Raw genomic sequence first — 17,755 nt, forward strand, 5'->3', positions numbered from 1 at the left:
ATTTGGTGGACAATGTAACTAATATTTCACACGTGTGGTTAGGGCTAAGGATCGTTAAAATCAAAGTGACGCAGCGTTCGGGGAGAGTTAAATCTTATTTTTGCTAACATAAATTCGCCTCGAATAGCCTTCTTAAATAATGAACTCCGCGAAGAAAGGAGCCCTGCCGATAACAACAGCAAGCGTAGCGAAAACATCGTTTTTCCCAGCACGAACGCTGAGAATCGTTGAAAGAACGAAAAGAAAAGCAGCGAGACCTGTTTTGACCCGTTCCGAGCAACGGGCCAGGACAAAAGGGGCAAAACGTTCTCCGTTGAAAGGAAGCAGCGAATTCCGCCTTCCACGGTGCACGGTAAACTGTACCTGGACAAGGGGTACGGGAGAGAGAGGTCGAAGTGGGATTAAACTACGAAGAAAAGTGGCTTCTAAGGCCGCGGAGAGGCCGAAAGCTGAAACACCTCTGCAGCCCTCCCAACCAGCGCCACCAAACCCCATTTTATCTATGTCGTTCTAGCCCGAGGGCCATGGTGCCTGGGATACAAGGTGTGTGCTCGCGTATGGAGCTCACGAACCTACTCGCGATTGCACAGACTGAACAGCATGAAAGGGAACATGTGTATCTGTTTGCTACTTCCGAAGGTCGTAACGTTTTTTCTCGAACTCGCACCATTCAGAGAACAGAAGATCATTTAAAGGTTTAAACAGTGAATGTATCTTCTTTGGGCAGCATGTTTACATACTCCCTTCTTGCAATCGAATCGATACCCCAAACCTCGTATGGAGAACTCGAGGCCAGACGGTGCTCTCCGATCTGGTCTAATTTAAAGTACCTGCTCGAATGGGGTTTCAAGATTAAAATTACATACTTATTACTTGAGCTCATTGATAGGATTAAACAAAGGAACGTAATTGACGTTTCTCTAACTGTGTTGTGCAATCCATTTGTCCTTTGTTGCAATATTTAGGCAACTATTCAACATCTCCATCCTGAAACAAGCTCTTTACTAAGCTTAGAGTATAGATAGTAGTCCTAAATAGAAACTTGGTTGAACGTAATTTTACCTCGATAAGATGTAGCAATTCCTGGGTCAAGTAGTGTACAATCTTCTCATCAAAAGGCATCATTAGCTTTCCCACTTTATGGTCGAATGCTCAACTATCTATTGTTGCAATATTTGGGCAAGATGACAAGATGTCGTCCATCATCCAGTGCCTTCCTCCTTAAAATAGCATCCTCTGAATAAGATCTAGAGTACAGTCTCTATACTGACAGTCCAAGCGTTGACTGACATCTATAAATACTAACATTGTATCATATCTAATTTGGTTTGAGTAATCGGTCCAAACTTGCAACACTTTTCGTGAAAGAGTCTCGAAAAGCTGTACGTTGGACAGTCGATTTATAACTCGAACGAACCAAAATCGTTCAACTCGTTTAAAGTTTTCCAACGTTTTTGAATCGGTGCTCGAAAGGTAAATGTACAAGTTCGATCCAGCCGTAAGCTTTTCTCGTGTCAATCCTTTTAGAGTACAGTCACCTGCTTCGTTAAATAGAATTATGTTCTTGCGAAATATTGAATGTCACTCTATAATCGTATCCAATTTCAGTCATCCACTTTGGAGAGCTGTTCAAAATGCTGACCCTTGACATTAATACAGTATCGAAGCCCTATTAGTACTGTATTCATTGAACTGTACACCGGGAGATAGTGTATTTTTTGTTTGTTTGCTCGCCGGAGTAAACGGAAAAGTGATATTCGTCAACCGAAATCGATAACACAAAAAGACAGAAAACAACGTATGTTCGCAACGTATGATTCAATTACACGTGACAGGTTACAGTACGTGAAATTGATTTCGAGGTATCAATATTGTATTAATGTCAGAGGTCAGCGTTTTCGACGGTGCTTGAGCAGGACAATCGTAGCAATAGGTTGTTGCGGGTCATTGTATTCGCCGTGCAATAAAATCGCTATTCGTGAAACGCGTGCTTCGTGCTAAGGCCAGAGTTTTTAAATAATATTAGAGAAATTAAATGTTGGAAACTTTAGAAAATGGACCTTTAAAAATTATAGTCTCTCTGATGTATCATTCTATATAAATTGTTAACTAAAAATAAATTCACAGTCCTCATGCATATGACAAATTCTATTTAGTTGCAAATTAAATGTTAATGGCTTTCAGAGATTGGACGGTACCAGGGTATTCTTTCAGGGTTCCTTTTGGTTCTTAGCTATGGATTAAGATCTTTCAGATATTTCATCGTACACACTGGTCGAGGTTCTTCATTTCTTAACCAGAGGTTCAGACCATTGAAATGTTTCATTACATATGCAGTACGAGATAGTTTCTTCACTTCCTGCTAGGTATTCAAGTCTTTAAGACGGCTCACGGAAGAAGATATTCTGTTCAGTTTCAAACTAAGCGTGTCGACGTTTCAGACACCTAAACCTTAATGCAGGAACTAACTAGGGGTTCGGGCCTTTTAGACGTCTCACCCTCTATACAGGACGAGGTATACATAAGGATGTGGCGCATGTATGTACACGTGTGTACATGTTAATAGTCGTATTGAACCCTTATTGAACCTGTTCTACCACGTGGCCAAGAGCATAAGCATCGAGACGATATTATAGCGCAAAATTTTCATTTCCGTTGCGAGAGATCTTTTCATGTCGTTAAAAGACTCGGAAAAATGGCCCTTTATCACGAACCCCTGTTACGACGGAAATAGAGTTTATCAGACGCTGACGTTTCTTAGCAGACCAGTGAATTGCTGCTCAAAGTCGGAGTACTTCAACCTGCATCGAGGCTTTCGATTCGTTGCTATGAAATATGGCACACGGAAAACTTAGCTCTAAAAGTCTGTCACTGTCATCATTTTTCTGTATTAATTTTCTGTTTCGTTTAACAAGCACAGAAAGTGAAAGCTTTTAGCACAAATGTATGACAGTAATTTTTATCGAAACAGAGTCTTTCGCTTCGCAGAATAAAAATTCGCTTTGTCGGTAACGCGCGAAGAAACACGATTCTAATATACGCTAAAACGTACAAAGGAAGACGGATTCTTATTCTTCGCATCTTTAAGCATCCCCTCGCTCGTTTTACCCCCTTTTACCGTTTTCATCTTTTAACACTCGAGCAACGATGCGCATCGCTGCGTCTCGTGATTCAATCGTAGTATTTTATCGGGAGACACTTTATTGATAGAATAAAGCACGGAAAACGCACGCGTGGAATGAAACGTCGAGATGAAAATATCGCGGTAGATCGAATTGATGCGAAATCCATGTTTGTCAATAAGTCGCAGCGTGTAACGAATGGCCGTAAAAAATAGAGCGTTCCTTCCGTTAAAAAAATCCATTCTTGAGCGTACAAATTATCTGCATAAAGGAAATAGAATACAAATAAAAAATGAGAAAACTTTTAAAGATTTAAATCATCGGATTTTATGCATTATAAAATAATAGAATTAACAAGATTCAAGTATCAGTATCGATAATACCTGATAGTCTGCATTGTTATCGATAATTTAATACTATTTCTAAGATCGTAGTTTGAGGTACACAAAAGATATTTGTACTAGCTTTTGCGGATTTCCGACTACTCTGCAGCAAGGTCCCGGTTAATAGAAAAGATCAAACATACATTTAAGTGTCTTTCTTGCCTCGCTCGACGTATACTCGAAAGCACGGAGGTTGTAACGAGCCTTATTCTCACGCAGCTCGGTTCCTAATTGCTATAAACCAGTGTAGAATAATTTCACTATCTCTGAAGCTTGGTCCCGCGATTCAGATTCTGTGACTTCGTCGAATGCTTCGTGGATCTTAACGGGGACACTTTCCTGAAACGTCTGAAAAATAATGTTCCAAAACAACTCCATTTCGACCCATGAAAACTATTTCTTTCTGTGAAGTTTCAGTTTTTAACAAATACCAATACTACCTGACTCTGTAAAAATTTAAATTTGAGTCGAAATGGACCCGGATTCCACGATCCGAGAGTTAAAATTATTTGTAAGACTCGAAATTATAAGGAAATGCATCGGGCCACCAGGTTGTCTGGATCCCAAGATAGCTTGACAGGAAGTCTTGGGTCTCTATTTCTACAATTAAGTAGTCACGATTCCTTGGTTGAATCGCTAAGTGGGTGGAGCTAGAATCGCTAATTGGACCATTAGAGCTCACGCGTCAGTAGGTGGATTATTAGCGAGGTATGTGTTCCTAATTTGACAACTGGAAATGCATAGGTTTCTGGTTAGACAACTAGGTTATCATGGGGCTCTAGTCGAACCGGTTGGGTGTCTGCACACTGTCTGGGAATAGAATCTGTAGTTGAATCGCTTGGGGGTCAGGCGTTACCGGACGGATTATTAGTAATGTATAGCATCATAATTGGACAAGTAGGGTGTATTGATCTCTAATTGGACACCTAAGTAATGGGGGGACACTGATCGAACTTTTGGAGTGTTGTGCGTCTCTACGTGAGCTACTAGGATACCATGCGTCCCTATTTGGACCACCGCAGCGTCCATATCCTTAGATGGATCGTCGAAATGTCTTAGACCCCTATTTGGACAAGTAGGTGGTCACGGATTCTTGGGGTTAGAGTCCTTGGATGAACCAGTAGGGAGTCTCGAACCCCTATTTGAACAACTAAGTACTCACGGATGCTTAGTTGTGCCTCTTGTAAGATCACTAGTGCGTCACGGTTCCCTACTTGGACCACCGAGGGGTCACGATTCACCGTATACACGTAAACATAGATCGGTAAACTATAAAATTTCCGTACGAACCAAATCGGAATTAACAAGGGCCTCGTGTGCTATTTACAATCTTCTAAATGTAATTACGATTTTTAAAAATACGTCTCAGCTATTTCTTAACTCTGAATTTTGTCTGTTGCAGGTAAGAGATTCTTAGAGTTGATATTTTACCTGAAAGCTGTCAAAGCACAAAGTCTCTTTTACCAGTAAGTAAATTAAATAGCAGTTACTATCCAGTGAATATATTATTTTTAAGTTAGCTTTAAGAATTTTTGGACACTTTTTTGCAAATTACAAAGAGTTCCGATTTAAACTCTTGCATCATTATCAGTTTTCCATACTTTCCAGGCTCTTAAAATTCAGATCTTTTATATTTTTTATATTTTTATCTTTGAATTAGACGGATCTCTTAATGATCAGCGTTACACCACGCACACGCTTTATCCGATAACGACTTTTTCGAGAGCTCGCAGTCGTTCGGCTCCAGATTCATCTCCGGCCATCCCCGGAGTGCCGTATAAATCGATGGAAGCTATTCGTCGATGTAACCAAAGTTTTAGTTAGTTCTCCGGTGCCCGTGATTCGATTCCGGTCGGTGGAAGCAGTGGTAATAATGTCGACGGCCGCCATCCCCCGTTAAACGCAGAAAACAGAAAATCAAACGAAACGTTCCTGACTTTAAGGTGGGAATTTCACTTGTCCTACGCACAAAAACAAAAATTCCTCGATTCGACAGTGTTTAAACACGGTTCTATTATTTTTTATCAAACGAGAAGCATCGCCAAATTTTTACTTGGAGTATTTTTCTTTACGTAACTACCTCGGTTCGATTACCAAAAACTTACGTTTTCATTCTGCTCTGGTGCTCGAGATAGCGTGTCTCTTAACTTTTTCCACCCAGTATGGTTCTTTTCTCGCGACGATCACCACTATATCGACCGACCTGCATCGATTCTATGTCAAGATATCGAGATAAGTCACGAAAGCTTGCTGGTGAGATACAGACCCTTCAGCCTCGAGTTCTCGAACCCCAATCCTCACGTTCGAGCGAAATTGAGGCGTTCTAGGGTCGCTGGTGAAGCAACTATGCATTTTTACGAACGATTATACTCACTGCACCTTGATAGCGGTGATAGATATTCGTTGCACGATAAATTGGAAACAATGCAAACGACTTTTTAGGTTTTCGGGATTTTCGGTGACCACTGATTCGGAGCTGGTGGCACGTCCATTGAAATCTAATATGCGAATGTATTCCGTTAATGGAGTTTCGATCAAGCGCATTTTGGGTCCATTCGACGAATAGAATGTAATCTCGAAACGCAGTCGGAGTTACGAACGAAAAATATTTCGAGTCGGAGAAGACTCTTCTCGTCGAGATCTCAAGATTCGAAGTGATTCGATTTCTAAATTTTATAAATTCAAAGCGCTCTGAAGGCCACTAGATCGCCACCGAACGAAAATATTTCGAGTCGGAAAAGACTCTTCTCGGCGAGATCTCAAGACTCGAAGTGATTCGATTCGATTTCCTCTCCATTTTATACATTCAAAGCGCTCTAAATCCCACTAAGTCGCCACTAAACAAAAATATTTCGAGTCGGAGAAAACTCTTTTCATCGAGTACGCACTGTTTTCGAAGGATACTGGTTCCCCTCGGAGTAGCCAGTGTTTCTAGCAACTAAATGGCCACTTTTATTTTCGAACGGCGGTTCCCGCTTCCGCGAATCCGATCGGTGCGAGTATAATACGATTGGTAATCCGGGGGGGGGGGGGGCTGCACATAACGCGTCGTGCACAATCCGTGAAGTAGGAGGGGGGGGGGGGGAGCGTTAGCCGCGAGGCAATGGTGCATGCGGCGAGCCTGACACATATCAATCAGGCAATGGAATCCTCGGGCGCACTGACGATCCGACAATCCTCCGTTTCCATCGGTCTGCATCCCTCTCGGGCGTCCCCCCGCGTCCCTCGTACAGACTGTGACACGCGGCCGCGCGCATACCGTTATCAAGTACAGCCTGTCGTCGGCTTCGAATTTCAATGCTAATCAGCTGTGATGTCTGATTGAATGGCGGATACTATGGTCCTTGAACGGACTGCCACGAGCGTCTACGAACCGTAACGTGACGACGTTACGAAATCAATGACGTCTCACGCGGAAAAGTGCGTTGTGATCTTGGGACGCGTCGAGACGCTCGCGTCTTTTCCAATAACAGCGATGGAACTTTCGATCGTCGTGTCCCGTCATGTTTGTTATTCGCTTGTTTGAGGGATGTTTGAGGGATGTTTGAATTCGATGGTGATTTGCAAGTCTTTGTGGTCTTACGAAGCTCTTGTTCGATTTGAACGGCGTGTAACTGGTCAACACTCGGTTGTTAATCAACACGTTCTAACGTGGCGACGTAGTGCAAGAGGGGGAGACAATATTGCTACTGTGAGGAAAAATGTAGCTGAAAATTTTGTACAGAAAGTCTGTGTATGGTATAACAAAGGAAATTATAAAATTATCTCAATAGGAGGATCAAGATTATTAACCTCGTTCGCCCCATGGTGATTCGCGCCGCAACAGATGGTGAAAATAGCATTAATATTATAATTTATTTATTTATTCGTTTCAGATCATAATACCATGGAATAAATCCTGTAAAGTCCAGTGGTAATTTCGAAAATTTTATAACTGATATACTATTTATATTTTTACAAAATGCATCATGTAAAGAAACGAAAGTAATTTCTCAAAAGTGGTTACATGTTTTACAATGGACAAAATTGTGTTTGAATGTGTAGATTGACTAAACTGACTGGTAGAAATTCTAGTCAGTTTAGATACAACAACAAAAATTTTTACTGCTGCTATCAGCAACGATAATACCTGTATACGCCATTAATTTGTGGAAGAAACGTATCTCATTCACAAATTCGAACACGAACCGCCGAATTGATCATTCGATCTACGCCTACGAACCAGGCCGACTGTTGGTTGCCCTCAAATTGAAATTTCAATATTAATCAGCTGCGGTGACCGATAAGCCGAATGATATGGTCGTTTCAGGATTATTAATAGCGTGGTTATGTCATAACGATGCGATGGTAATTGAAGATTCAATTTGAAAATATGAAATGTTATTTTACGAAAAAAATATTTCGTTAGTTTCCCGTTCGAATTAACGATCTCTGATTCACACAAAACTCGAGGCACAAACACAAACATTGAAAATTTTAAAAATTTATACACAAAGTTTTTTATCGACTGATATTCATATTCAACTTGGTACACAGATGGGGACATCCAGCAGTAAAAAATAAGATTCATGTACTAATACTTTTACTAACCGATATTTGTGTTCGAGGAATGTAAACTACCATTCTATAAATTTATTCTTTTTGGAGGCTGAGACTCGCTTCGTTAAAATTTGCTCCGTCAGTTTAATCGAGGATACGCCTTACGCAGTCGATACTCCACCCGAGCGTTTCCAATGGTCGATCTATCGCTAGCTCGCTATAGGCCATCCTCAGCTTGGAATTTCAGTCCTGATCAATTACCCTGAGCCGTTACCTAATTGCCAATTCCTGAGAGTGGCTTCTAGTCTACTAACGTAACATTTCCTTTGAGGAAGGAGTGTTTGTCTCGCAGCGTGGAGGAATTGAACGACAGAGGTATCCTTTGTGGAAATTTTATTTTATTTTTACCGAGAAATCGATTTCGAATCTTTTCTTCCGCTGACATTTGTCTCAGCCTTCAGAACAAATCAGCTTTGTGCAAAATTAATTCTGCGTCGTTCATTGAAGAATGGATTAATAGAATTTAAATTATACTACGAATAGAATCGAGTACTTTTTCTGGGCAATATCGAAGCATTAAACCATCGAGTACCAAACTTATTTTTATTGACGTTGAAGTTTAAAACTGGTCCATTTTATCTTATTGAAAATATATTTATACTCGACGATTTAAATTTACTTTCACGAAGAACTCTCCAAAAAACCGTTTCCTTCGATCTATTGTATAATACCATAAATAATTCGCGATGTTTGTTATTCGACTTAATGTATTACTGTGGAATAATGTAATTAAATCGAAAACATGTAAAATTGCATAAGACACGGAAAATGGTTTACGTAAGGAATGTTGTAACTCCTTAGAAGAAATCAGTAACGTTGGTTGTAGTGACAAGCTATTTATTATTTTTAATAACTCGAATTATTATATTCGTTATACTTTAAAGTTATAAAGAAACTTTCGAGAATAAAGAACGAAATGTCTAACCTTAAATTAGAAAAGTGAAAACACTTAAAATACATAGTCAGAATATAAATTCGATTCCATTTATGTTCGTGTACTTTAAATTATATATAATGCAAAAAAAAACAAATATATCGAATACTACAAATAATAACTAAAACACGACGAACATTTCGTTGGGTTTGTAAGGCTCGTTGCCTTACAAACCCAACCGAAGTCTTAAATGTTCTCAAGTTAATAATGTTTATTCCTAATAGCTTCCAAAGAGAGTCGAGAAAACAGAACTTTTTCAGCGCCGCTCTTGTCCGATGTTCGGATATTTGAGGAACATTTGACCCGGATATCTCTATGAGACAAACTTCTGGCTACCCTCCGGAATGAATAAATTCCGCGGTCGTGTCTCGAGATCGGTGAATCTTGTTAAGCTGTTTAATTACAACTAATGAAATCCGGCTTGTATGAAGACCCGGGAGCGTTCCACTCGTCGGAAAATGTACCAAGAGTGGTCATTCAATTATCTTTACACGAGAGCATTCCATTCAACGTGCAAACTTTTTATCCGGTTCGGTAATTACGCGCGTTTCGTAACGTTCGCGCTATTTACATCGGCCACAATCGTTATGCTATCCAAACAATTGAATATTTATATTCGAACGGTTTTTAAACACTTAAACGCGACCATGTCTCTTGTAAATTACATAATTCTTTTTACATTTGGAACGTCGAAATAAACGAGTCACAAAAATTAATTATCAGTTAATTTGATATTTTTCGCACAAAGTCCAAAACAACAGATGTCCAAAACTTTTAGGGATATTTTCTACGTGTTAAAATAATACAAAAATAAAAATTGATCGTACAATAAAATAATGTTTAACAAGAGAGATTGAGATTTCTAGAGCAAAGACGAAGGACTCCAAGGAGTTAGCGATGAATATTTGATCCATAGGGTTGGTTCTTAAGTGGAATGTTTCTGTTTCTGAATTTCTCGGTGATAAATGACAGCAATTTTCGAGTAAATTAAACAAAGTTTGTTCCGGGGGGAAGTTTCTCCATCCAGTTTCGCAACCTGTTCGGATTGATTCGGCGGCACGTAATTAGAATGTGTAAAATTACCACGCACTTCAGAAACAGAACGCAGAAATCGTGAAATGGTACTTTCTCTTGCGATCCTTATTTCGCCTCGTTTTTCGTTTTTCTTTTTGTTAATTGCTGATTCTGAATAATGGAAATAGGCACAATTTATTACGTTGTGCATAGAAAATTACACAGCAACGTTTTTTACAAACATCTGACTGCCTTTTGGACGATAAATGCATTTCGTAATACACATAATTTTTAAGATTATCTTTGAATACGAATTCATTAATTTTTTTAAAATAATAACTCTCAGAACCTCGTATCTATAAATCAGTGCAACTCCAGGAAGATTGATAAAACTTATTGATTACGTAAATTAGGTGAAACTCTAGCCCTAAATTTCGGTTACACCCTGTATATTGTGCAACGAAAATGGCGTGAAACTGACGGGAAACTTCGACTTCGTAGCGTAGCCTCCGGAGAGGCCTGGTTCGCGCGTCTTGAGAATTGAATTCGTAGTAGTATAGGGAAGATTCGCCCTGCAAACAGAATTACCAACTTCGACGCTGTGTCGACCATGACGGGGATGCCAACGTCGTTCGCTTGCCGCTGATTTTTTACCGGCAATTTTGTTCGTTTGGCTTTGATTCCTCGCCCTCCCACGCAAAATACACAAATGTCAAATTCCGAATGGTTTTTACGACGACTCTGATTCAATTATCGTCGGAGAATGTCCTTTTAAAAAATCGAGTATCACTGACTGTACTATAAAATGTAATAAAAAGTATTTTTATACAACATGATTTCGTTACTCGTGACTAAGGGGGTGAAATGTATAGAACTGCACCCTTCCAATCAGACAATATTTAAAGAGGGTAATTTTCTGATATACGTCGGAATACGAGGCTAGTAATTCTCCAAAATCTCAGAATACTTTTTCTATCACTCTGTACATTTTCAAAATGGCTCCAAAACGCCCGAAGACACCTTCAAACGTTTAAATGACGACTTCGAGGGAAGAAGTTCGTTTCGTCGACGCGGAACCGTAACATAAATCTACCGAGCTCCAGTGAATTCAAACGTACACGGACCTCCCGTGACATCTTCGCGCGTAAATATCCCGGAGCGTGAGGTGTCCTGATCGCATATTACTTGGGGGGGGGGGGGGGGTAGCGCGTCTTCTCGAATAAAAATGCCGGGTCTCGGGCGGCCCGTCCAGACAGTCAGTTATCTCCCGTGCATTTTATATACGCTTCGCGAAATTCGAACGGCGTTACATATGATTTGTCGCCGTGCACCCAGCCCCCGTCTCGAGTTATCTGCGACACTGGCGGCCCGGAAGAATCGGCAGATTTGACAACGAATCGAATAGGAAAGGTTCCACGGAACGAGTCGCAATCCCCGGACTCCTGCACCGTCTGTTTCGTTTTCTTTTCCGTTTCGATTAATTGCGTAGCTTCTTCCCGAAATCGAAGATCGAACTTTAAAATTTTACTAATGGAGTTACCTTCGAAATTAAATGAAATCTAGCTGGAAATTGTTTGATAACTAGATTTTAATAAACGCGACACGAACTGGTGTAACGACCTAATATTATAAACGTTCTTCCGTGATTTTTAATGATTTTTGTCTTGACTCCGTACGAAAGGAATAGGTTGATCCAATTATCAAATGCCACTCGCGAAGCGAATTCGTATTTTAAAGCTTGTGAATAAACGACGTAGAATCGTGTCGCTTCTTTATTTAACTTTCCTCGGTTATTTTCCGAACGACAGACACGCGCCTTGTTATGTTCTTTCTTTCTAAAATCAGGTCAACGAGGAAAAAGAAACGTTGCATAGAGAAGCTTCGATATCCAGAGCGGAGAGGACTGTTCCTACAAAAAGCCACTTACACTGGGAACATTAACAAATACCATCCGGTTTCGTTGCGCCCTTTCCTGGCCGGAAAAGCAGCCGATAATCCAACAGGATCTCCATACCGTTGTTAATCGACGGCGGATCCACCTGACCACTGTATCTGTCCATCGCGTGCAATCTGGCGAGAGCCAGGTTATCTCTGGGAAAAGGATCGAGCGACGAAAAAGGTGGAAGTTCGTGAAACGCTGGCTCGACTAATCCACGGAACGGTTCTGACTCGGATAGCGAGGCGAGGACTACGACTTATCACTCTCCAGCCTTCCCCGCGAACGAGAATCCACGCCAAATTTCTCTGCCATCGTTCGTAATGTCACATTCGAATCGATAACGACCAGTTCACGCACTTTATGCACGAGTTGATCGCTGTATTCAGACCCTCGATAGTCTTTGATGCTTAATTATCCCAAATCCCTTCCTATGGAACATCGATGCATTTTATTAGTTTTTAAAAATTATATTTACTTAATCCTAGCCCCTAAAATTGTTCTCTAGCTACTCAGTCTGCTACCAGGAATGTTCTTGAAGATACTCTGTTAGTATCGGTTATTTAATAGATGACTTCTTCTAGACAACCGTTACCGAATGGATCATTCCGATCATGACGAAGAATAGAATTTAAGATTGACCAAAGCTGGATTCTCAGTTCCCCTCGATTTAGAAAACTGAAGTGGACACAATCACTGTCACGTTTTATGGGGAGCAACGTTTGGTCTTAGAAACTGTTTCGATGCCTAATCGTGATCGAGCCATTGTGTCGAACGTTTCCGATTGTCGCGGAGAATCCACTTCTTGTCGCGCGTCACACTACGCGTTCGAAAAATGGATCATCATGGTTTCGTTGATGTTCAGTCGCCTCGAAATCTATTTCGCCATTTCTCTGCCCTTCCAACCGCACTCGGGTAGTTGGAAACGCTCGATTTGCTTGCATCCAGCGTTTCTGCTAACTCGGGAACGGTTGTACGCAGATCTGCATCGAACGAATCTCTTAATTGATGGTCATCGAACATGGAAGTACGCCCACGACCTTTCTGGTCTTCGGAGCTCTCGTCGCTGTTGCGAAATTTCTCGACCCAGAAACGAACTGTGCGTTCCGGTAATTGATTTCTGACCAAGTGCCGAGTGGAGATATCGTGCAGTTTCAGCAATTTCTCTCAAACTTTAAGGCTCTGCGAGTTTAAGATAAAATCAAACATAGAAGATAACAAGATTGTCAGTACAGCCTTTGAGAATCAATTTTAAGCTTCAGACTGATACATGTTATTTTAAAATCAAATACGCTTAAATAGAAAGATCGCTTTACAATCGCCCAAAAAATTTCAAACTTGTAAGTTTTGTAATTTTGTACGATGCAAAAGAGAAACATTGCGAAGCTCGAAACCCCCAGCCTCCCAATCCTATCGAGCGATTTCTCCAGAGATGCTTGTCAAGCAATTTTCAAGCCGATCGTATCAAAGCATTAAAAAATTCTTCAAATTTGAGGTCATGCACGATATTAAAAAACGTTTCCTCTCAACTTTCATCGACGTAACGCCAACCTCCAGAGTATTGCCTTTAATTCCGTCCTCTTTCAATGAGGCTACGATTTTTTTACGCGGAGTTATCGCGATTCAAAGTAAACCCCATTTTGGCTCCTTTGACGCGACAACAAAGTGCGCCACATGGGGATCGCACGGTCGACACTTTGTGCGAGAAAAAATCGTGGCGCCATTTTAAAAGTAATTAAAGACGAGACTCCTAGAGTTTACAAAAAAAAAAATAATTCTGAATTTTAAAAGATTGGAAATAATGATTCCGAAAACGGGTTCTTTGTAAACGAATGTTCTTCTCGCATAATGGAGCACTGCTGGCCTATCCCCCTGAACCTTCTCTCGTGGGTAGAGAACGAGGGCTAGGGACTCGTCTAACCGATGGAAATGGAAAATTCGGGGCTAGGAAATGAAAATGCCTACGGCTGGTGGTTGGCAATAACACCTCGAAGACGATGAGGCGGAAGTTTCGGAAATCGAAAGGACGTCGGAACAGCAGGGGCGCGCAGGGTCGGAGGGCGGACGGCTACAGTATTGATTCGCGGCTCGGGATTTCGCTGATTACACGCGGCCCCTAAAAAATCGAGGGGCCGCGCTATGGCTCGATATGGAGTTCGCGGGCAGAGTTGTATAGCGGCCGTCTCGAGAACTGGAACCCTCTTCTCTCTCTCTTTTCCTCTCTCTGATCCGGCGGGATCGTCTCGTTCCCCGTCGGATAATTTGAATTAAGTTGGAAGAACTACTCTTTGCTCCGGCTGAGTACGCGTGCCTCTTTCGCGATCATTATTCTAGATTTCTGTGAGAAATCTGCACATTTACGGAATCCTCCTAGTCCGTAGCCCTGAAAACCGAACGATATTTTAGACATTCCGTCGAACTTTTGGACGTATCAGTTAGGAACTTCGTACGTATATTTACTTGCGTTTTGCCGAGTTAGCAGGGTTCTTCCGAGTGTGTATAATCGATTTTGTCGGAAGTAATAGCAGTCGAAGAACCACGATTGAATCTTTGGGGGTGGTCGTATCATTTTAATTAATTCGTGTTTGCAACGTGCTCTTCGTATTGATTTCCTGTGACGTTGATACTTATAACGAAGCTCGAAAAGCCTTACCGACGTTTGAAGCATGCTAGAAAGTCTTGAATAATTAAATAATCGCGGATCCTTGGTTGAACCACACATCAGATGAATTATTAGAGGTCAGCCAGAGATAGATACGTCTATTGTTCGACAACTAGTTTGTTACGAGACTCTGGTTGAACCACCATCTGCATGGCTCCTGGAAATAGAATCGCCAGTTGGACCACTACAGGACATGCAACACCAGATTGGTTGTTAACAAAGTGTGACTTCCTAATTGAATAATTCGAAGTGCGCTATAATATATAGCTTACATGGATTATTAGAATGCCTGGTACATTTAAGCAGTCACAGATTATTATTTGAAACTCTGGAGATATGGTACATAGTTGGATTGTTAGGGAGGAATTGGTTCCTAATTGGACATCTAGAGCTACATAGCTTTCCAGTTGGTGAATCAGATTATCATAGGGCTCTAGCTGGAGCTTTGAGGTGTTTGCATCTCTGTTCGTGCTGTCAGAATTTCATGCATCCCTATTTGGACTACTGGGTTGTTTGCATTCCTGGTCGAATTGTTAAAGCGTCCCGTACTCCCATTTGCATGACCGGGTAATCACGAATATTTGGTTAGATTTTTCACGTCGAGGTCCTTGGCTGAACCATCGGGGAATCTTGAACCAGCATTTGGGCAACTAGGTAGTCATGGTACCCTAGTTGGCCCTCTACTTCAATCACAAGTGGGTCACACGTAACTAGACGAATGGCTAGCGAGGTATGAATGCCTAATTGAAAAACCAGAGGTGCATAGCTCACCACTCGAACAACTAGGTTATCATAGGACTCTAGTTGGGCCATTAAGTTAACATGGAGGCTCTAGCTGGAACTTTGGAGTGTTTTGCATCTCTATTCGTACCGCTAGAATTTCATGCATCTCTATGTGGACTATCTGGTTGTCTAGATTCCAAGATGGATTGTTAGAATGTCTCGAACTCCCATTTGCACAAGTAGATAGTCACGGATCTGGATGGATGTCCGATATTAAACTCCTTTGTTGAACGATTAGGAAGCTTTGAATCAGTGCTTAAACGAGGTATTAGTTATGGATCCCTAGTTGAATGTCTGCTTAGATCACCAATGAATCGCTACTTGAATTTGAATAGTATAATAAGATTCTTCGTTATTCCTCGTAAGAACCTTCAAGCTTTCCATAGAACTATACTTTAACGCATCATTCTTTTCTGTTGCAGGTAAGAAATACTTGTAATTCATGTTTTACCTGGTAGCTGCCACAACTCAAAATCCCTACTATGAGTAAGTAAATTCGATAATAATTATTACCCGTCATGTGAGCCATCTAGAACCTTAGGAATTTCTAACTTTACAATTTAATTCTAATTCCTCGAAAATGGTCGTAAGGCAACAGTGATTCCTAAAGGCTATTTTAAAGGTACAGAAACTGCATTCAACAAATTTATTGCTTAACGTCCCTCCAGTTTCCTATCAAATAAAATTGGGTAAGATTCTTCTGGCACAATTTTATTTTTAAATAAAATAATATCGCTGAAAACATAGAAATGGAGTGCATGGTTGCCAACGCGAGAGTCAAGTTTGCGCGGAGGGGGAGCGCTAGATCCTCGAAATCGCTGAAAGACGCGCGTTTCCGTGGTGATGGGCGACTCAACTTCGATTCACGAACGAACGATGAAGAATAAACAAACTCCTTTCTTCAGGATTTTAATTAAACCCCGAAAAGGCTACGTTCCGGGACAATAGCGTCGTGAGACGAAGCGCCGACACCCACTGTCTCTCTCTTTTCTCCGTCTCCGTCGAAAACTGCCGGAGATAGAAAGATTCAGCGGAAACTGGTCCGTCCTCGACGGTCGAGTAATTATCTAATCGACCGCTTCCGCGGACAATATCGCCGGTTTCTTGGTAAACTTCCGTCGCCGGTAGGAGCAGAAAGAACCGGAGAGGCGACCCCGAGGAAGGCCAACCGAGGCAAATAAAAATGTTAATTACGAGATTCGGTTGCACTCGTCGCGAAGAACTCTCCGTCCCGTCCCTTTCATCTCGTAAATCTCGCGGGCCTCGACGAATTCTTTGTACACAACGCCCGACTGGACCTAGCGCGCGCGAAATCCTGGCTTTGTGAGCGGCCTGGCTCTTCCGAAACCCTGAGCCGTGTAATACCCTGGTCGACAAGCCAGCGCTTTTCCGCTTATAACCTCCTCCAACGAATCGTTCTCCCCCGAAAATTCCGTGTTCGAAAGTTGCGCTAAATTATTAGGTCGAGTCGTAAGTAGCTATTAGCTCGGTGGATCCTGAAACTTTTTGGGAATTCCGAACGACCTGCAATCCCTTTTCACCCTTGCTTTAGAGGATTTCGACAAACGTAGTAACGGAAACGGAGAAATCAACGCGTCGTATAATATTGCGGAAATTCCAGAATAATAATAGTACGACGTTGGTGAAAGTATAGTAGCAGAACGTATGCATCGTCGAATTGGTTCACCAAGTTTCGAAGGTACCAGTTTTCAAGATTAAAGTAAGAAAAACGTGCAAATACGATAAAGATTCCTTTTCCATGAATATCGTATTGATACGAAGAGCAACAGGAACCTTTCGTTATTAGAGTTCCACTTTATCGGAGCTTCTAATATCGTTCACGAAAGAATGATGGATCGGTGGAATATACTTGTGCAGATACAACAAATCCCCTGTTCAGATGGTCTATTATAGAATTTCTCTTGGACGTTTTTCCCCCGGCCGTATGATCGACCCACCACGTTGGACTTAACAGTCAACTTACCAAAGGGGATGTCGTCACCCAGTATATTTATATGATTTTTCTTTTCAGAAATAGAGCCATTATATTTTTAACCAATCGTCATCTTCGATGTTCTTGCGTTTAACTACTACTTTGCTACCAAGTAATTATAAGAATGTCAAATACAGTACCAAGAAAATCCAATTTATTTGCTCTTCGACTTCGGATTTATTGGTTATCAAAGCAATAAAATTATGGCGCTTCGACCTCGATTTGCCAATGGACTCGTGTCATAGACATTACGTCAGTGGACTTACATACATCAATGAACAAATGTATTTGTAAAAGAAAGAATTGCTAATTTTTCAGATATCCTAATT

General features: G+C 41.2%; 1 protein-coding gene across 9 annotated transcripts in view; it reads left to right on the forward strand.

Moving 5' to 3' along the window:
* Mub (poly(rC)-binding protein mub) overlaps positions 1–17,755 on the forward strand; it is a 183,227-nt gene that overhangs the window by 76,309 nt on the left and 89,163 nt on the right. For 5 of the 9 annotated variants that reach the window (XM_076774530.1, XM_076774540.1, XM_076774539.1 and 2 more), the window contains 2 exons: positions 4,908–4,971; positions 15,856–15,919. The exons of 2 other annotated variants lie outside the window; for them this stretch is intronic. In XM_076774530.1, the coding sequence (XP_076630645.1) occupies positions 15,876–15,919 (44 nt within the window). In that variant the 5' untranslated portion in view covers positions 4,908–4,971; positions 15,856–15,875. Of the gene's footprint in view, positions 1–4,907; positions 4,972–11,897; positions 12,305–15,855; positions 15,920–17,755 lie in introns of all 9 variants that reach the window. 2 more of the 9 variants (XM_076774533.1, XM_076774534.1) reach the window with 2 other exon arrangements.

This window comes from Colletes latitarsis, chromosome 10, assembly GCF_051014445.1.
Source record: "Colletes latitarsis isolate SP2378_abdomen chromosome 10, iyColLati1, whole genome shotgun sequence".
NCBI classification, from domain to species: Eukaryota; Metazoa; Arthropoda; class Insecta; order Hymenoptera; family Colletidae; genus Colletes; species Colletes latitarsis.